Here is a 20,770-nt window from a genome sequence, read left to right as displayed (position 1 = left end):
GCCTCACCAGCAGGTCAAAATTAGTTCCCCGATTACCACTGTTACGTAACACTGAAGGTATTAAAAATAGCATGTGCCTCGCAAATTAGAGAACACTCTCCTATGAATAAAATCTTATTAAACAAAAAGAAGCTTGTCAACTCCTAGTGAAAAGCGGGTACCTGCTCATCCCTAATGCTTTCGGCTAGGCCAAAAGTTACACGGTCACACCTGGCAATTTCCGGTGACTCCAGAACCTTATTCACCAAGGAGACTTAACAACACGGCTATTTATTTAGGTCTTAAAAGAAAATACCTTCAATGCCAAGCCAACTTCTTTATTTTCATCTGTATACGGAGGTTTCCAAAGTTGAATTCGGTCTTCCCTTAAAAACTGGGTCAGTTTTGCTTGGAGATATTTCTTTTGCGCCATTCTTGAAAGCAAAACAGCATATGAAGGATGCTCCACACTGTATTTCAAGGCATTTTATAACTTACCTGTGTGGTAAGAAGACCTCCCCTCCACTCCTTCCCCTCCTGTTTAATCTACATTACTTTTAGACTAGGTTTTAACTAGCTCCAGATTTCTCTTAGGTATTTTATACATACACTAAAATACACAGTTGCATGTTACTGTTACATAAAGTATGTATTTCCAAGTTGCTAATATGTAGCAAGGCTTACGATACTTTTCTATTTCTTAATCTCTTATTCTCTGATCTAAAAGATAAAATGAGGGGAAGGTGAATCCCTAAAGCTGTTAACTGTCATAAACAACTCAACAGAGAGTTTATACGTTCTCTTGTACCTGGATTTTGCTGAGTTTAACACAAAGACCAACCACCTTGGAAGGGTAAACATAAAAGCCAGCTTGAACCGTGAACTAGCAACATTCCCTAGAACTGAATGTTTTAAATACAGAAGTTTCACTAGAAAAACTGTGTGTATTTTGTGATAAGCACACAACAACCCATCCATGTGCACTGTTCAGATCGAACGCTGGTTGGATCATCATTTTACAGCCGAAAACACCCAGGCCCCAGGTTTGTACAACGACTTGGCCAAGGTCACAAAGTTAGGCAGCGCCATGGCTGGCACTGGGATTTCTGCCTACGACACTGGCCTTTGCATTCTGGCACGCAATTCTTCACTGCTTATCTGTCTCGTGTACGTAACTAGTGTCCCCCAAAGAAACACCGGCCAGCGATGGAGAGGTCCACTCATCTCTCATGAGCACAGCAATTTGAAGGGATGGCTAAGGCTGCTGGCAATGGCAGCCGACCAAATTAGACAAGGAGTAAGAAAAGGAAAAAGATAATTAAGTCTGAATGACGAAGACAAGGTCCACGGAGTAAAAAAATACATATATAAGGGTTAATATAATCTTGATAAGTAACTTTCTCTTTTTTTATGTAAGGCCTGTATTCCACACCCCCCGAAACCCAATTCACCTAATTTTAAATCAAGTCTGTTCACTTAAGTGTATTCCATAAATACATATCTTAAAGTTCAAATCTATTTTATATCAGCGTGGGGGGAAGAAAGAGGTCATCAGGATACGGAGGAGGAAAGGGAGTAAGGAATAAACACATCAAGGAGGGGCTTGTGCATCCGGGTGACCCACAGGAGAAACCCAGATTTTTAAGCATTTAAGAAACCACTTCTCACACAGAAAAGCATGCGTACTTATGAGCATTAGCTTTTCAAGCATAAATAACTCACACAACCACTGTATCTAGTTCCCTACTCAAATCTTCAGGAATTCTGAATAAAATATCAACAGGCCGGGGGGGGGGGGGTGATCATTTCATGGGCTGCTTACTAAGGGAGGCAAGCTGTTTGTAAGGCCAGGTGCACAGCCCTCCGTGGCCCATCCTAGCCACTGCCTGATTAAAGGCCCAAAGGGTTTCACAAATATAGTGCGTGTCCCACAATCTACCCACTGAGCAAATCAACAGATGGCGGTCTGTAGGCACAAGACTTAATGTTTACAAAAGAAGAGTCTGCTGTTTTGAAATGTACAAAAATTTCAGTTATAGACAACAGAATCAAATAGGATACGTACTTCACATCAAATCAAATCGTTTAATAAACCAGTTTTCAGTTTTAGCTGGAGAACTGAAAGTTTCACGCGTGCCGTACAGCGTTTCACATTACAGCCAAAAAAGCAGTGATGTATTTCAAGTATTTCTCAAGAAAACGGGGGAGGGAAGCCCAGAAATTCATTATCACTGCTTCAAGCTGAAAGTGAAACGTCTTAAACCACGCCTTTAAAATTTTCACTTTCACTTCAGTAACGATCAATCTATGCTACCTTTCCCCAGAGCTTTTCAAATACGCATATGTACACGTATATTCAAAATACGCTACATTTGCTCTTAGATGGAATAAGAAAAGATTCTTGTCTTAAAAATTAGGAGTAAGGGAAGGAGATGGGAAACGCAGAACCAGGTCGTCAGAGAAATGAAGAATCAACCATGTTTTCTCATTAAATAGCAAAGAAAACCTAGCTGTGACTGCAAACACAACCCAAACGGCTTATTTGGAATAACAGTGTTATGTCTCAGGCTTTTTGTCTGGCTAATTAGATACATTTCTTTCTCTGCCCCCCGCCCCCAACAATACTCCACATATTTTTAAACACCCCCCCCCCCCCCCACACCACCACCACCCGGCCCAGCCCAGCGCAGACCAGGGCCGCTCGAACCGTCGGGTCCCGAAGCCCCGGCCGGCCTCCGCGCAGGGCGCCTACCGCCCGCCGCTGTGGCCGCGCCCCCGCCGGCCTGGGGATGCGTCGGGGTGGTGCCGGGAGCGGGGGCCGCCCGACGGCGCCGCCGAGACCCGGGTCGGGGACCGGACGCTCGACCGCCGCCGCCGCCTCACCTGCGCCACCACCGCGCCCGCCGCGACCCGCCGAGTGCCCGGATGCGGCGGCGGCCGCCGTTTGTTTTCATTCCGGGTGAGGCTGGCCCCGCCCCCGCCGCTGCGGCCTCCGCGCCACCCTCTCGAGGCCCGGAAGGAGGGTTGTGGGCGGGGTTAGCGGACGGGTCCGTGTGGGCGGGGCCAACAGGGGCGGGACCGGTATTGCTTGTGGGCGGGGCTAAGACGGGCATGGTGTGGGCGGGGTGGGTGGGGCAGGGAGAGGACGGGGCGGGGCTGAGGGGAGGGCGGGGGCGGGGCAGGGTGGCGGGTGAGGGGGCGGGGCCTATGGGAGGACCCTAGGCCGGGGCGTTGGAGTCTCCGGGCGTTTCCGTCCGGGTGGAAGTGGTGTCCCGGCCCGGCCGCAGGCTCGGCCCCGTTTGCTCGACTTCAGAGGAAATTGCGCCTGGCTTCGTTTCACCAAAAGCCTTGAAAAAGACCAGCGGACCTGGCAGGGAGTACCCTTTCCCCCTCGGTCTAGGCCGGACTAAACAGGTTGTCCCCCTAAACGCCAGGGTTTTCTTCCCTGTCTCCGTCGGGCCTCCGCCCAGGGTGACATTTAGGTTGCTTCACCTGAAACTAATCGGCTGGTTGCCCTGGCGCTTTCCCCCCCCCCCCCCCCCCCCCCCCGACCCTGGCCCTGCTAACCAGGTATCCATCGCACTAGCAACCTCAATGGTCGATGGAGAGCCGCTCTCTGCCCAGCAATGTAGTAAATACAAATAAAGTTTATGGTCTGGGTTCCGTCTAGGTGAGAGAATAAGACAAGTGTGCATAAAAATTAACAGCAACTTGTGAAATGTTCTGGGAACGTGGGGTTGAGCACAGGCTCTGACAGAGCGTTGAGCGATGGGTAGATGAGCCTTTGATAGGAGAACCCGGAAATGAAACATAGAAGGAGTAAATCTCAGACGGCAGAAAGTGGCAGAAAGTTTTCTCGGTTGAGGCCCTTGGCCCTTCCTGTCCGAATCCCAAAACCATCCTTGGACTTGCTCTAGCATTGTGATGGCGTGCGGCTTGAGAGCTTCCAAAGACAAATCTCTTTGGTATATAAAGAGCTCTTACAATTCAATAGGAAAAGGACCAAAATAGAAAACTGGGCAAAGGCTCTGACGGTATGGTTCCCTGAAGAGGAAATACAAGTGGCTCATAAACGTATGACACATTACTTAACCTCGCTCACAATGAGATAAATATAAAACTACACCAAGAAACCACCTTGTGCCTATCAGACTGGAAAATAACGTGATAGCCTGTGATGGCAAGGCTGTGTTGAAATCGGTACCCTGTTTCGTACCTGCAAGGGTAATGTGGCACAGTCTATCAAAATCGAAACGCATATTCCCTTTTACCCAGTAATTCAACTTGCATCATTCTTGTTGTATTTTATTACCCTACCTCCTTTCTGTTATTCCTAACGCTGACATTTAGTGGCTTCAACTGCAATTTCGTAGGATGAAGAATTCTTCCTAATTTGTGTTTGTATTTTTGTTGCCATGGGTTTCATAGTAACAAGGAATCAAGCAACTTCTGCATAAGTGATTTTACTTTTGCTGGAGTGGAATCAGAAAACCCTCAAACATCCTTAATAGGACAGTGAAATTTCATGTAAACGTTAAAAAAAAAAAAAAAAAGAAAGAAAACCACTTCATTCTTGATTTTTCTATTTATAAATGAGAATTTGAAGGAAGTGGTTATAAATAGGAATTTTCAGGGAATTTGAATGATGACTCACACTTTCTGTCTGGTAGGTTTTTAATTACTGATCATCTTCTTTGGAGACGTGGTCATTTTATTTAGCATCCTAGCTGGATGAGAAAAACATAGAAGGACAAAGAAACCAAGCAGGTGGGGAGGGAGATTTTGTTCCCACCTGATTGGAAATACATCATTTCAATCCCCCTGGAAGATGAGAGAAACTGAAAGAAATTTTGAAAATGTAAAATAGGAGAGTTACTCTGATTCCCTGTGAAATGTGGAGGCTGGATCTCAGTCACTGCCAGAAGGGGTTTGGTGGCCCGCCCGACTCAGGTAGAATCATTCCGAAAGCATGTAGTCCACAAGTTCTGCATCCTGGTTTCGAATTTCTAGCATGTTCTGCTCCCAAATGTTTAACCCAGGTACCTCTGATCATCCCAAGAGGTGGGTAGGTGATGTTCCAGCTCTGAAAAGATAAAGGAGGAAAGGCAGAGATGATGAATAAAGCCGACCATGGTAGGAATACTATTGAACTAAGTTCACAACAATCTGTGTTTTGTCGTTTACCCTATTATTAACGTCAAAGAGAACTTGACATACAATATTAGTTTTGTGATTTTAAGTCCAAGGATGAATGAAAACTAAAAGCAAACACAGAGACCAGAGAGTAGGTAGTCATTGCTGTAGGCTTATGGTTTGAGAAACTTCCACGGAATGCTAAACTACTTTTTTTTTTTTTTTTTACTTGATTCCAGAAAATCATTACAAATCGATAGGATGCATGGCAGTTAAAAAGGTAAAATCAGACCTCTCCACCATCCTGTTTTCTAAATAAAGCCTATTGTCTAAAACTTGGGGGAAGTTTTAATCCGACGGGTGTGTTTTCTTTCAGCATGTGAAAGATGCCCTTCCGTTATCTTCCGGCTTGTTTCTGAAGTCGGCTGACGATCTGGGGTGACGTCTGACGCTTCCATCCGGCGTTTCTAGTTGTTGTGGGTGGAAACCTTGATCTGCCTGCAAGCGGCTCCATCACACCCGAGAGCGGACACTCCGTCTGTTGATGGACTACTGGCGAAGTAAGAAAGAAAGGCAAAACCAGGTATCTTTGTTATTCACCTCAGAGAAAGCCCTCAGAAATACCGTTACGTCTGAAAAGACTGTCCTTGTCATCCCTCTACCTTGCTGCAATTATTTCCTATCACCTGTAGTTTCCCAAGGCTTAGGATTCTTGGCATTTTCCTAATAACTGAATTGTGTTAAATTCGGCTGAATCTGTGAGCATTGTGGCCAGGTGCATTTAGCAGAAACTAACTGTCACTTAAGCAAATAGGGCTTTGTTTTTCTCGCTTAGAAGGGGTCTAGGGGCGCCTGGGTGGCTCAGTCGATTGAGTGTCCAACTTCAGCTCAGCTCATGATCTTGCGGTTCGTGAGTTCGAGTCACGCGTCGGGCTCTGTGCTAGCAGCTCAGAGCCTGGAGCCTGCTTCGGATTCTGTGTCTCCCCGCCCCCCGGCCCACCCCTGCTTGTGCTCTGTCTCCCTCTGTCTTTCCAAAAATGAATAAACATAAAAAAAATTTTTTTTTTAACAGTCATTCGACTAGAAAAAACTAGCCACTACTTGCAAGGCATGTTGGGGAATCATTCCTCACCCCTCAAAAAAAAATTGGTCATCAGGAAGAAGAGGAGAGTGGACGTTGAGTAGACAGCAGCATCTGGCTCAGTGACTCATTTAGGCAAAGCTTTAGGTTGATGATACCTACCTTTTGCTGTTCCCTACTCACCCCTTCTTTGTCCTCCTACCTCCACCCCTCCACCCATGCCCACCTCCTCACAAGCACGAATTACGGATCTGCTCCAGCCTAAGTGATTCATCCAAATGCGTCAGATACTTAGTGTGTTACCCCCAAAGGAGGGATTGGATAGCCGCCATAGAGGTTAATAGTGAAGAGATGTTAGTAATGGAATTGCTGTCATCAGGAATAATCTTGCAAGGGAGCCTGTGGGGGGACCCGGAAGAGAGGAGCCCTTCTCCTCCTTCCCTGTTCCACTCGCTGATGCCTATATTACCTGCACAAAAGGCCAAGCCTGGGGGCAGCCAGTCCCGGGAGAAGAGAAGATTGGCTGAACAGTTTAGGAGTACCACTTAATAAATTTTTCTTATTTTTCTCTTATTAGAAAATTTTAAATCATAAAGTGAGGGAAGAATAAATATAAATCTCCTGATGTTTCATTACCTACACTATAACCATTGTTGACGTTTCAGTGTAAATATTTCCAGTATCTTTTTCTTTTTTCTTAACTTTTTTCAATGTTTATTTATTTATTTTTGTAACTTTTTTTAACGTTTTATTGATTTTTGAGAGAGAGAGAGAGACAGAGAGACAGAGTACGGTGGGGGAGGGACAGAGAGAGAGAGAGGGAGACACAGAATCCCAAGCAGGCTCCAAGCCCTCAGCACAGAGCCCGATGTGGGGCCCAAACTCGTGAACTGCGAGATCATGACCTGAGTCCAAGTCAGAGGCTTAACAGACTGAGCCACCCAGGCGCCCCAGTATCTCTTTCTTAATAAGAGCCTTTCCTCAATATATTAAAAATCCACGTATGCAATTTTTAACCGTACTTTTAAAAATTAATATGGCTTAGGGTGCCTGGGTGGCTCAGTCGGTTAAGCGTCCAACTTCGGCTCAGGTCATGATCTCGCGGTTTGTGAGTTCGAGCCCCGCGTCAGGCTCTGTGCTGATGGCTCAGAGCCTGGAGCCTGTTTCAGATTCTGTGTCTCCCTCTCTCGCTGACCCTCCCCGTTCACACTCTGTTTCTCTCTGTCTCAAAAACAAATAAACATTAAAAAATATTAAAAATTAATATAGTTTAAGAGTTTTCATTATTATTTCATACCTTCATAAATATAATTTCAACAGCTACCTAATATCTCAGCAAGTAGAAATACAACCGATCAGCCCATCATCTCCTATTGTGGGTCATTTGCGTGTGTGTTAGGATACAGACTTGCCAGCTGGAACAGACTCCAGAGAAATTGAAATTTTGTTTGCTTGTCTAACAGCCCAGAGCTGATACGGTGGCTCCGTGGCTCAGCGACACAGGCTCTTTCCATCTCGTTTCTCTGCCATCTGCAGGATCCTGCCCACCCCTGCGGAGCACCTGGTCGCTCATGACTACGTCCACATTCTAGGCAGAGAGAAGGGAAAAGGTGAAGGGGGCTTCAATCGGAAGTCACATGCTTCCCGCCTTACATCCCCATTGGCCCCGTGCTTGGTCACATGGTTGCACCTGCACAAAGGAGGCTGGGAAATGTAGAACTCCATCTGGATAGCCATGCACCATGTACGTCAGGGAAGGATTCCATTACAATGAGAGAGAAAGAAAAAAAATAGATCTTGACTCCGGAAGACTAGCCACAAGGTTGTTTCTAATTATTCGTTATTTATAATGGTGAAGGTCATCTCTGATGTCAATCTTTTCCTATGTTTAGGGTGTTCTGTTGTGGTTGTTAGTAGTTGTTTGTTTTCTTTTCTTTTGTTCAGTGATATTCCTGTAGAGTACTCCATAAAAGGTACAAATTCTAGACTTCCTATACTTACTGGTAAATTTATGGCTTTACCTTTCCAACAGAATTAGATATTATGGTTTTTGCAATTTGCCCTTTTTCAAGGGAAAATGAAAGAAGAACAGGGGAAAGAGGAGGCGAGATGAGGAGGTGGGGAAAGGAGGCATCTTATAGTTCTTACGATGTTCATTATGCTTCATACCAGGGGAGTGAACGCCCTCCCATGCTTGCTTCCTGGTTCTTTACATATTTTTGTTTGTAAAACGGTTTGTTTATGTCTGAGTTAGACCTGTTGGGGTCAAGGATCAGACGCACACAGGAATCTCAAAATATGAGGATTTATTGTCATGGTTCATATGGGAATAAGAACAACGGAAACCTCAGCCTCTCCCTGGTCTCTGGATGACACTGATGGAATTTGAGGTGGAGTTTGTGAGCAAACGCTAAGAAAGAATTCTAGAGACTCTTTCGGTTTTTGTTCGCTTGTTTTGTGTTTTGTGTTTCGTTTTTTGTTTTTTTATTTTGGTGCAAAAAGCTGATTTTATTAAAGCACAGAGACAGGACCCAGAAAAAGCAGCTGCGGGTGTGGGAAAGACTTATTGTATATTTTGAGTTTGTGGAGTTACAGATAACATAGGTCTCCAAAGAATTTCTGGATGCTGAAAGCAAGGTGTCAAAGGACCCTGAAGATTTAGCTACTGTCAAAATAAGGTTGCTTTTAATTTTTAAGGAAGTGTAAATATTAAGGCATTAAGGCAGCCATAAACTCGGGGAGTGTTACACGCTACAAGTCTCTGGCGTCTATTAGCGGGCTGCGGGCTGTAAGGGAATTTAATTTAAACCACATATTTCTTGCCTTTGTTTCCCTCATCATCACCACTGGTCTCCTGGTGACACCACCAGACCTCATAGAAGCTGGGCTGGAGGGATGTGCAGTGGCCCCAAGTGCTGATGGCTTTACTGCCCCTTTAGCGACAGAGGCTGTTCCTGCTTTTCCAGGTTGTTCTGCCAGAGAACCGCTTCAGCCTTGTGGGGAAGGGCCACCCTTCCCCAGAACTGGTGGGTGCGAGCCTGGCCTAATAAGCACTGTTACCAGGGAGACCCGAAGCGCTAGACAGGCTTAGCCCAATGTCTCTGGGTCCACGAAAGCACATCCACAAAAATGCCTTTAAGTTTTGTTACATCGCAAGTCTCACGATTGAGAGGGACCGTTCGGATTGTTTGTAATCGTACTATTGCCTGGCTCAAAAGCTAAGTCGAAAAGAAAAGAGGACAGGGGCTTCTTCCAGCGGCAGAGTCTGGAAAAGATGGGCAGAAATGGCACCTGGCAAGGGGAAGGAAAGGAAGGAAGAGTAGGTCCTCAGCCTTGGACGTCAGGGGGCCGTAGGGGAAAACATATTTGGTGCCCGCCACATCTTTGCGTCCTTCAGTGACACTTCTGTCCGTGTCACCAATCTTTCTGGCAAGGAAATGGAAATGAGGCCTCTCTGTATGCTGCCATGTTGGCTGCCCAGGATGTGGCCACAGCGGGATACAGGACCAAGACCTTGGACATGGGGCTAGAGGTGAGTCCTGGTCCGCTCAGGAATGAAGATCGGGCAGATTGAGGACGTCACCCACATCCCCTCTGATAGTACCTGCAGGCAGGGAGGTTGCCATTGTCTCTGTCCGTGAACGGGACTCCTCAAATTACTGTTTTCTGTTAATAAATTTACGTTGCGTAAGATAAAAAAAATAAAATAAAATAAAAATAAAATAAGCAAAGGGAACAGGGCCTAACTTGGACTCTCTGCCATATTTCGCAGTGTCTCTTGAGCTGCAAATGGAATAATATAGATGCATCCCATTCCCTTCTTTTAGCCAGAATAATTTTTAAATAATGGTAAACCGGGGCGCCTGGGTGGCTCAGTCGGTTGGGCATCCGACTTCAGCTCAGGTCACGATCCACGGTTCATGGGTTCAGGTTTGGGTTCGGGCCCCGCATCGGGCTCTGTGCTGACGGCTCAGAGCCTGGAGCCTGCTTCGGATTCTGTGCCTCCCTCTCTCTCTACCCCTCCCCCACTCGTGCTCTGTCTCTCTCTCTCTCAAAAATCAATAAACATTAAAAAAAAGAAGAAGAAAGAAAGAAAGAAAGAAAGAAAGAAAGAAAGAAAGAAAAGAAACAACAGAGTAGTGGGGAGCCTGGCTGGCTCAATCGGTTGAGCATCCCACTCTTGGTTTCAGCTCAGGTCATGATCCCAGGGGCATGAGATCAAGCCCCACATTGGGCTCTGCCACTGAGTGTGAAACCTGCTTGGGATTCTCTCTCTCCCCAGCTTGTGGACTCTCTCTGCCTCTAAAAGAAAAAAATAATTTAAAAAAAAGAAAGAAAGAACAGAGTAGATTTGCACATATGTAGGACAGGGGAGGTTTCAAATTGAAAGAAGCAAGTGGCAGAACAGTATGTCTATGATAGCACTATTAAAAATACTGTGTATGTGTATATATGCATTTACATACGTATATTTATCTATAAGACCATTGAGAACAGTCTGGAAGGGTATTCACCAAGAAGGATTGAGAAGGGAGTGAATAGGGACTTTCACTTTTACTCTTTATACTTCAAAACCTTTCATTTTGACAAGTATGTGTTACTTTTGTTTTAAAATTTTTAAAGTGAAAATATAGGAAAATGGTTTATCAGAAATGATAACAGGTTCGTTTTGCGTTTGGTTCTATACTATTTTATTTGCCACTCTTAATGTGTGGAATTCTTGTCTCCCCAAGTAAAGGGTCAGCTCTTTGAGGGAAGACAGACTATGATGAGGTCTGGGGTGATGAGTGTTCAGAGCTGACGGCCAAGAAAATTCTAGAAGACGTCTTTGGTGCAAAAAGGTGCTTTTATTAGAGCATGGGGACAGGACCCGTGGGCAGAAAGAGCTGCACTGGGCTTGTGAAGAGTGGTTATATGCTATGGGGTTAGGGGAGGTAAAGTGAAGAGGAAGTTTCTTTTTAAAATCGATTTTTTACTGTTTATTTATTTTTAAGAGAGAGAGGGGCAGAGCACAAGTGGAGGAGGGACAGAGAAGGAGACACCCGAGACACAATCTGAAAGGCTCTAGGCTCCAAGCTATCAACACAGAGCCCAATGTGGTGCTCAAACTCACGAACCATGAGATCATGGCCTGAGCCTAAATCAGAGGCTTAACCGACGGAGCCACCCAGGCGCCCCTAAGAGGAAGTTTCTTAACGTGGTTTCCATTTGCTATGAAAGACTCACAGATTACTGGAGGTTTAGCTATTGTCAAGCTAAGGTTGTTTTTCCCTCTAGCAACGCATTAACTTTGAGACAGTGGGGAGTTCCTGGACATGAGGCTATTGATAAGATTGCCTTTTTCTTGTAATTTACTAAGACATTTGTAAACTGGTAAAGACTCGGGTCCTGCAGGCCTGTGATCTCTGTCAGTTAACCGTTTGTTTTCTTTCCTTTCCTTTGTTCTTGGGCAGCCAGGAGGGCCTGAGGAATATCACACAGATCCCAAGAGGGGGGAGGGGGTCGTGCTAGCTTGCGCTTAGCCCTCAGCTTGCCTTACGGTCCCTCATCAGACTGGATCTTAAATTTCTATTTCTGTCACCGGTGCCTAGCACAGTGGTAAACACAGCAGATGCTTAGTAAACATTCTTAATATATAATAATTCCCTAGGAACGTTTATTTGCAATCTCTATTCTCTGATTGCTCCATGAGTATCAGGATGAATGTATTTCTGGCACACGGCGTGAACAAAGAAATACCTTGTCTCATGCCCTTCCCCTTACATGAAGACAGGGGCAGACCAGAAGGAACCAACTCTCCCGGAGAGGACCTGACCAAGAGGGACTTCCCATTGGTCCAGAGAAACTGCAATTTGTGAGGTAATCATGGTGAGGGAGCCCCACCAGACTGGGAGAGGATACTGGAAGAGAACAGGCTGTGACATTCAAGAGGACAGAAATGGACATCCCAGGGAGCCCTGAATGACAGCCACAGAAGTCTAGACTTCATATTCTAGGAGATAAGAAAGTTTGTTTTGTTCTGTTGGCAAAAGAGAGGTAGGATACAAGAGGCATATGTAGGACCGGTCTGATCACCATGTGCAGGAAGGACTAGAGGGGTCTGGACGTCATTGCCATGGTTCAGGTAGAAAGAGATACACACCTGGCTAACGGCAGTTAAGGGCGAGAAAAAAATGGATGCAATTTATGGAGATTGAGGACTACCTAGACGAGGGATGAAGGAGCAAGTCAAGTTTTATTTTAGCCACTTGAAAATTTTGTCCTAGTGTGCTTTCACGTGTAGACAATGGAACCGAATTCAGGTGCGCAGGGGACATTGCTCAGAGGCTTTCATCCAGGCTTTAATCAGCGTCTCCACACTGTCACTCTCATGCCAGTGTTAGCTGCAGAGCCCAAAATCCATTCCAAGCAGTGGAAATAGGAGTGTATTTGGTTAGCAACGTGACTTATTCCAGCAGATTGGAAAATACAAATGACCTCATTCACCTCATTAAGAGGGGCATTTCCAATAACAATTGACTTTTTAGGGGCGCCTAGGTGGCTCAGTCTGTTAAGTGTTTGACATTGGCTCAGGTCATGATCTCGTGGCTGGTGGGTTCGAGCCCCGCATCAGGCTCTGTGCTGATGGCTCGGAGCCTGGAGCCTGCTTCAGATTCTGTGTCTCCCTCTCTGTCTCTGCCCCTCCCTCGCTTGCACTCTGTCTCTCTCTCTCTCTCTCTCAAAAATAAACATTTTAAAAAATTACTTTTTCTGTTTAACAATTATTTATCAAAATTGGCAACATATTTATGTTGATTTAATGAAATACACATTTACTCATGATAACAATGATAACTCTAACCAGAAGAAACTTCTCAGTACTTAGAGACTCATGATCATAGGATATAAAATTTTAAAAATATTTTTATTTATATCTTTGTTGCTGAGAAGTATGATAGGGACAATCTATAAAAAAAGACTCCCCAAATAACATATATTCTCTTAGGATAAAATTAGATGAGGGAATTTCTTCATTATTGGAAAAATTAAGGAAAAAAATTAGATGAGGGAGGTGATGGAAAGACAAGTTTATGAAGAAAAAGGAACAGTTAAAAGAGAACTTTATGTATTTAAAATTTTTTTAAAAATATTTATGTATTTTTGAGAGACAGAGTGAGAATGGGGGAGGGGTAGAGAGAGGGGAAAACACAGAATCTGAAGCAGGCTCCAGACACCGAGCTTTCAGCACAGAGCCCGATGCGGGGCTCGAACTCATGAACCTCAAGATCATGACCTGAGCCAAAGTCAGATGCTTCACGAACTGACCCACCCAGGTGCCCCAAACTTTATGTATTTTTTAAATCGTGGCTATCAAATTGCTGATATTTACGTATCACTGAATATGTAGCCAAGAGTTTTAAAAAGTAGGTATAACTACGCTAGACAGGCAGTTGAATTTCTTGCAGCCACTTAAACTTGTGAGGAAATATTTTAGGTGGAAAATCAGAATTTCTGAGGGATAACTTTGAAGACAGCACCTGACCAAACTTCAGAATCATCCTGAGCTTAGGGCCCCCTCTCGTGGTGAGATTCAGATTTGTGTTGGCTCGCAGCTCAAGAGAAGTATCTGGCAAGAGCTGAAAGTGCCAGGTTCTACAAGCCAAACCCTTCCCGGGGTGTTTTCTGGAATCATCGCTACAAAACTTGAGCCGGGTAGGATTAGTACACCTGTTCATGTTGGGCCATTGTGTCCTATCTCCACCTTGGCTCCCCTCCCCACCAAAGCAGGAAGAGATTTCATTCCCCTACCCAAGCCCAGAATAAATCGGGAGAGAAAAAGCAGGGCAGAACGGTATCCCACACATCTCACCAAGCAGGATCCTTGATGATGGTCCGTTAACCTGCTACGTGTTTATTGAGTACCTGCTATGTGTAAGCATGATTCTCCATGATCTACTGGGAGGCGGCCATCCACTAGTAGAATCCGCCCTCTACTTCTCTCCTTCGTTTAGTTTTATGTATTAATTTTTTAAATGTTTATTTATTTTGGGAGAGAGAGAGATAGCGCAAGTGGGGGAGGGGCAGAGAGAGAGAGAGGGGTCAGAGGATCCAAGCAGGCTCTGTGCTAACAGCCAAGAGCCCAATGTGGGGCTCAAACTCATGACCTTTGAGATCATGACCTGAGCCAAAGTTGGATGCTTAACCCATGGAGCCACCCAGGTGCCCTACTTCTCTCTTTTAAAAAAATTTAAAGAAGGGGGCACCTGGGTGGTCTGTGGGTCAAGCATCCAACTTCAGCTCAGGTCATGATCTCAAGGCTCGGGAGTTCAAGCCCCATGTCAGACTCTGTGCTGACATCTCAGAGCCCGGAGCCTGCTTCAAATTCTGTGTCTCCCTCTCTATCTGCCCCGCCCCTGCTCATGCTCTGTCTGCCTGTCTGTCTCTCTCTCTCAAAATAAACATTAAACATTTTTCACTTAAAATGTACTCCATTGAATTATTGTTATTAAACACCAGCAATAACAACCAACCACAGGATTTTCCCAAAAAGTATTCAGAGGACCCACAAACATTTAAAAAGATGTTCAACCCACCCAGTAACTAAAGAAACACAAATTAACCATGTTAAGAAATGATTGGCTTGCTGTTAGACTGGCATTTGTTTGATAATATCTAAGCTGAGAAGAGTGGGGACATCTGAGAAATACACACCTCTTCATACTCTGTTCATGAAACTGTAAGTCCGAACAACAATTTGAGAGAAAATGAAGAATATTAAGGTTTTTTTCCTCTAAGTTTCTGCTTCTTCACCCATTAATTCCCCCTTTTAAGAACTATCGCTAGGGGGCGCCTGGGTGGCTCAGGTGGTTAAGCGTTCGATTTGGCTCAGGTCATGATGTCACCGCTGGTGAGTTGGAGCCCCGCATCTGGCTCTGTGCTGACAGCTCGGAGCCTGGAGGAGCCTCCTTCGGATTCTGTGTCTCCCTTTCTCTCTGCACCTCCCCAGCTCATGTTCTGTCTCCGTCTCTTTCTCTCAAAAATAAATAAAAGTGTTAAACAAAATTGAAAAAAAAAAAAAACAAAACACAACAACTATCACTAAGACCCAGGCCCCAGCCCGCTACTGAAATTGTCAGGAATTTTGGAAGATTTTGACTACATGTCCCTACCCGCTCCCATTTTTATGTTTTTTATTTTGTGTAAGATTTTATTTTTAAGTAATCTCTACCCCCAAAGTGGGGCTCGAACTCAATCCTGAGATCAAGAGTTGCAGGCTCCGTTGACTGAGACAAATAAGTGCCCCCCGAAACAATAGACTCTCGGGGTTCTGTTCCCGACACACTTACCTGTGCCAAGAATGGGGAGAAGGACAGATGCCTGACTCAGCCACTAGGGCCCGTGGGGTTTTTTTTTTTTTTTCAACTTTTTTTTTTTTTTTTTAATTTATTTTTGGGACAGAGAGAGACAGAGCATGAACGGGGGAGGGGCAGAGAGAGAGGGAGACACAGAATCGGAAACAGGCTCCAGGCTCCGAACCATCAGCCCAGAGCCTGACGCGGGGCTCGAACTCATGGACCGCGAGATCGTGGCCTGGCCGAAGTCGGACGCTTAACGGACTGCACCACCCAGGCGCCCCTAATGTTGATTTATTTTTGAGAGAGAGACAGAATGCGAGTGGGGGAGGGGCAGAGAGAGAGGGAGACACAGAATCGGAAACAGGCTCCAGGCTCCGAGCCGTCAGCCCAGAGCCCGACGCGGGGCTCGAACTCACGGACCGCGAGATCGTGACCTGGCTGAAGTCGGACGCTTAACCGACTGCGCCACCCAGGCGCCCCGGGCCCGTGGGGTTTTTAGCTCCACTTGTCTCTCCATCTCTGCCCTCCTACCCCATCACACACACACACACACACACACACACACACACCATGAAGGATAGAAAGAACACTGAGATTGAAGATGATACCGTGTGGCCTTGCCCTCAGGGTCTCAAGGATATGCCCTATTACGGGCCTCATTTCCCCACCCTGTACCCAGGGGTTAGACTGGATGACCTCTCTGAGTTCCCTCGACTTTAATCCTAGCCCTGTCCTCAAGAAGCTTATAATCTAATAACGGAGGCAAGAGGACTCTCTTACTTCATGCAACTGACATTTATTGAATGCTGCTACAAGTTCAAGTTCACACGTATGAATAAAATGACCCCGTCCCTCTAGGAGTTTACAATCCAAAGTAGGAAGTGACCGTTGCTGTGAAGGAGATCGAGAATTCTCTGCACATCCCAGGAAAAGGAGACACATTTGTGTGAAGCTAGAAAGAAGTTTTAGTTGAATAAAAATAGACAGTGGCGTGGGCTAGGTACCCAATGAACATACAGATAAAAAAGTGCCTTTGACATAATAAGAAATATATATTTGGTCTCTGCCCCACTTCCTGGTAGGCACCTTCCAAAACCTTGGAATCTCTGAAGCGACAAGTGCCTTTTTGTATGTGAAGGAGATGGCTGGGGCTGGGGGGTTCCAGGATGAACCTCGGGATGGAGTCTGGTTGCCAAGGGAACCAACCTCCTGATTAGAGGGCTGGCCCTTCAGCCACACATAACACACACACACACACACACACACACACACACACCCTCCAGGAGGGACGGGAGAGGGGCTGGAAGTTGAGTTAATCACTAATGGCCAATGCTTTCATCAATGGAGCCTATGACATGAGGCCTCCATTAACAACAACAACAACAACAACCCAACTGAAGGGGTTCATAGAGCCTCTGAGTTACTGAGCATGTGGAGGTGCTGGGGAGTTAGTTTCTTTAGTTGTCTGGAGAGGGCGTGGAAGCCCAGTTCCCCTTCCCTGTAGCCCCACCCATCTCTTCAATCTGGCTGTTCTGAGTTCACCCCTTTTTATTTGTTTATTTTTTTTTTTATTAAAAAAAATTTTTTTTTACATTTATTTATTTTTGAGAGACAGCGTGAGCAGGGGAGGGGCAGAGAGAGAGAGAGAAAGTGAGACACATAATCAGAAGCAGGCTCCAGGCTCTGAGCTGTCAGCACAGAGCCCAATGCAGGGCTTGAGCCCACGAACCGTGAGATCGTGACCTGAGCTGAAGTCAGAAGCTCAACCGACTGAGCCACCCAGGTGCCCCTCACCCCTTTTTAATAAACTGGTAATCTGGTAAGTACACTCTTTTCCTGACTTCTCTCACTCAAGTTATCCAACCTGAGGAAAGGGTGGTAGGAACCTCTGATTTAAAGCCAGTCAGTCTCAAACAGGTGGCAACCTGGAGTGGGGCTGGTGCGTGCAGTAGGGTGGGCACAGTCCCGTGGGACGGAGCCCTTCACCCGTGGGAGGTGATGCTCCATCCAGGGAGATAGGGTCCACGTTGGACTGAACTGTAGGACACCCGCTTGGTGTGGCAGAGAACTGGAGAATTGCTTGGTGTGGACAACCCACACCTCTGGTTTCAGAAGTGTTGCATGTAGAGTATAGAAAACCCAGCATCTCCCCCCTTTAGCGCCACAGCAATTTACCGAGAGGCCAAGTTATCAGTTTAGTTAAAGTATTCAAAGGAAGCTGAGATCTGACATGGGTCTTGATGAGCAACGCTTATAAAAACAGCTTGGAAGTTTTTCCCATGGGCAAGGGCAGATCCAGTCTGGGGGGCCCTGAAACTAATGTAACTTGGGAAGGCCCTTTATGAAAAAAAAAAAAAAAAGACAATTATTACAAATACGATATTAGGAATGAAAGTACTTACTCAGAATGAAAAAAAATAATGTTACAAATTTTTAATTTTTTTTTTTACATTTTACTTATTTTTGAGAGAGAGAGACAGAGCACAAGTAGGGGAGAGGCAGTGAGAGAGGGAGACACAGAATCTGAAGCAGGCTCCAGGCTCCGAGCTGTCAGCACAGAGCCCATCGCCGGGCTTGAACCCACAAACCGTGAGATCATGACCTGAGCCGAAGTCGGACGCTCAACCGACTGAGCCACGCAGGGCCCCCTAACATTACAAATTTTTAGAAGTTGAAAGATACCACAAGACATCATAAAATCCAGAAAACGAAAACCTCTTTATTAACCATCTACACCTAAGATTTTTTTCTTAACCGTTTTTGGCTAGAAGTCCTTCGGCTAACTCTTCAAATGAAGACACTCTTACCAGAGAAATTGGATTGCATTTCAGCTCCTGACACCCCTTCGCGGTCCGCTTTCTGATAATTGGGGGGGGGGGGGGGGGGGTCCTGGAAATATTTTGTTCGCCAACTGTTGGGTGTTAACCTTTGTCAGGAGAGGGCGCTAGAGGGCCGCTGGAGGAGAAGGGTTTCTCTCCTGGTTCCCGCAGCACGTGAGGCTCCTCCCGCGACTAGCAGCTTCCGAAGTGTCTGGGTGTCTGCGTTCCAACAGCCTCTGTGGTGTGTGCAGCACCCAGCTCTAAAATTTCCCCTCAGCCAGGAGCTTCCCTTGGCGTCCCCGGGGGGGCCAGCTTCGCCTGGTGGCGGGGGTGGGGGTTGTAGCCCGTGATCAGCGTCCCCTGGCGTCCTCTCCGGTGGCTTTGGGGCGAGTTCTGAGATAGGACGCCTCCCTGTGGAGGGCCCTCTGGCCCCCCAGGGCAGCGGATCTCCAGCAAGTGTGCCCAACCTGGCACCTCAGTGACTTCTCTGCCGGGCAGCGAGCCACGCTGTCTCCAATCAAGGCCTGGATCTCAGCCCTGCAGAGGGACGTCTTCGTGGGTGCTTCGTCTCACCCTGGGTGATGGACACTCGCGGGGTGTCCCCAGCCTGCGTTCTTCAAGAACCCTCTTTACTTCTTCTTCTTCTTTTTTTAAAATATGTATTTATTTTTGAGAGAGAGAGAGCGAGAGAGAGAGAGAGAGATCCAAAGCAGGCCCCAGGCTCCAAGCTGTCGGCACAGAGCCCAATATGGGACTGGAACTCAGGAACCAGGAGATCATGACCTGAGCTGCAGTCAAACGCTTAACTGACTGAGCCACCCAGGCGCCCCAAGAACCCTTTTTATTTCTTTCTAGCCAATCCCTTATTACTCCAACCCCATGTTAAAATTAATTCTTTATGTTAAATTTCCCTTGTGCAAGTTGCTGTGCGGTTTCTGTCTCCTGATTGGACCCTTAGCAATACAACTTTGCAGTGCATTGCTGATAGTAATTATTATAAATTTTAAGGATTTTTTTTTCCACATTCGAGGAAATCTCTATCAAGTTTCACATATGAGTTTTAAGGTTTCAGTGCATTTCAAGTTATTTTTTGCTCAGGGACTAATCTGTTTTGTTGTTGTTGTTATTTTTTAATGCTTATTTATTTAATTTGAGAGAGAGAGAGAGAGAGAGAGAGAAAGAGAGAGAGAATACGGCCACAAGTAGGGAGAGGAGTAGAGAGACGGAGAGAAAGAATCCCAAGCAGGTTCCTTGCTGTCAGCCAGAAGGTGCTCAGGGATTAATCTTAGAATTAAAATTTTGAATTGGGGCACCTGGGTGGTTCAGTCGGTTGGGTGTCCGACTCCTGATCTTGGCTTAGGTCATGATCTCATGGTTTGTGAGTTTGAGCCCCACTTCGGGGCTCTGTCAGTACAGAGCCTATGTGGGATTGTGTCTCTCCCTCCCTCTGCCCCTCCCCTCCTCTCTCTTTCTCTCTCAAAAATAATAAACAAACAAACAAACAAACAAATTAGGGGCCCCTGGGTGGCTCAGTCGGTTGAGCGTCCGACTTCGGCTCAGGTCATGATCTCACGGTTTGTGGGTTCGAGCCCCGCGACGGACTCTGTGCTGACAGCTCGGAGCCTGGAGCCTGCTTCGGATTCTGTGTCTCCCTCTCTCTCTGTTCCTCCCCTGCTCATTCCGTCTCTCAGAAATAAATAAACGTTAAAAACAAAATAAAATAAAAAATAAACTAAAAAAAAAAACCTTTGAATTAATGACATTTATTAATCAGGGCGTCATGGACAGCCTCCTTGAAGTGGTGCTGTTTGAGTTTTATCTTTGTCAATGTCAGCATTTCTTGTCAAATTAGCAAAGAAGTTACATCCTTTTTCCAGTGTGTGTGTTCATGTGATTCATTAACTGGATTATCAAACAATCCCCAAACCTATTCATAGCTTCTATTCAAAATTTATCCCTTCGCCTGGGTCCATTATTGCTTTTTTTGTGATCTGAAAGTGTTTTGTTACAATCTGCTTCTCAATGTCAGAATAATTTACATAGACTTTATCTCATTTTTATCGCTTTTGTTTCAGGTTCCACCGATTTTAAGTTGAATTTAAAGATGACAGAAGAAGGTATCCTTTATATGCATCCAAACTCCGGAGTCTGTAATTGCTCGCTCACTTTATTAAAATGTTCCACAACAGTTTTTGAAATTGCAGTTAAAATGTTATCGCAGATGCCATTCCCATCAAAAAAGGGGAGAAACGTATACCACATTTAATTGTAGATTCTGCTGGAGGAGCCCAGAGAGGGCACACTCCGACATCGTTTCCGGGGACACGTCAGAACTGACTTTTCTCTGGGTCCCAGGACCAAGCAGACGTCTCTTGGATTCAGTAACCCCTCAGCATCTAAAGTTCTTCATCTACCTTAATATG

The 20,770-nt window shown here is 45.7% G+C and overlaps 1 protein-coding gene and 1 long non-coding RNA gene across 2 annotated transcripts in view; one reads left to right on the top strand and one right to left on the bottom strand.

Annotated features, from left to right (window-relative positions):
* The window catches only part of NUB1 (negative regulator of ubiquitin like proteins 1), a 28,753-nt gene extending 25,745 nt beyond the window's left edge, over positions 1–3,008 (bottom strand). Inside the window, exons 1-2 of the mRNA XM_047829462.1 lie at positions 2,863–3,008; positions 296–413 (exon numbers count right to left, since the gene is read on the bottom strand). Of these exons, the coding sequence (XP_047685418.1) occupies positions 296–413; positions 2,863–2,933 (189 nt within the window). The 5' untranslated portion in view covers positions 2,934–3,008. The remainder of the gene's footprint in view (positions 1–295; positions 414–2,862) is intronic.
* Positions 3,009–3,216: 208 nt separating this feature from the next.
* On the top strand, positions 3,217–20,538 carry LOC125150118 (uncharacterized). Its single transcript, XR_007146194.1, has 4 exons — positions 3,217–3,393; positions 5,352–5,392; positions 5,489–5,695; positions 20,423–20,538. It is a non-coding gene; the product is annotated as an uncharacterized LOC125150118 (long non-coding RNA).
* Positions 20,539–20,770: the final 232 nt, after the last annotated feature.

Source organism: Prionailurus viverrinus, chromosome A2 (genome assembly GCF_022837055.1).
Source record: "Prionailurus viverrinus isolate Anna chromosome A2, UM_Priviv_1.0, whole genome shotgun sequence".
In the NCBI taxonomy this organism is placed as follows: Eukaryota; Metazoa; Chordata; class Mammalia; order Carnivora; family Felidae; genus Prionailurus; species Prionailurus viverrinus.
This window is presented reverse-complemented; position numbering and strand designations above follow the sequence as displayed.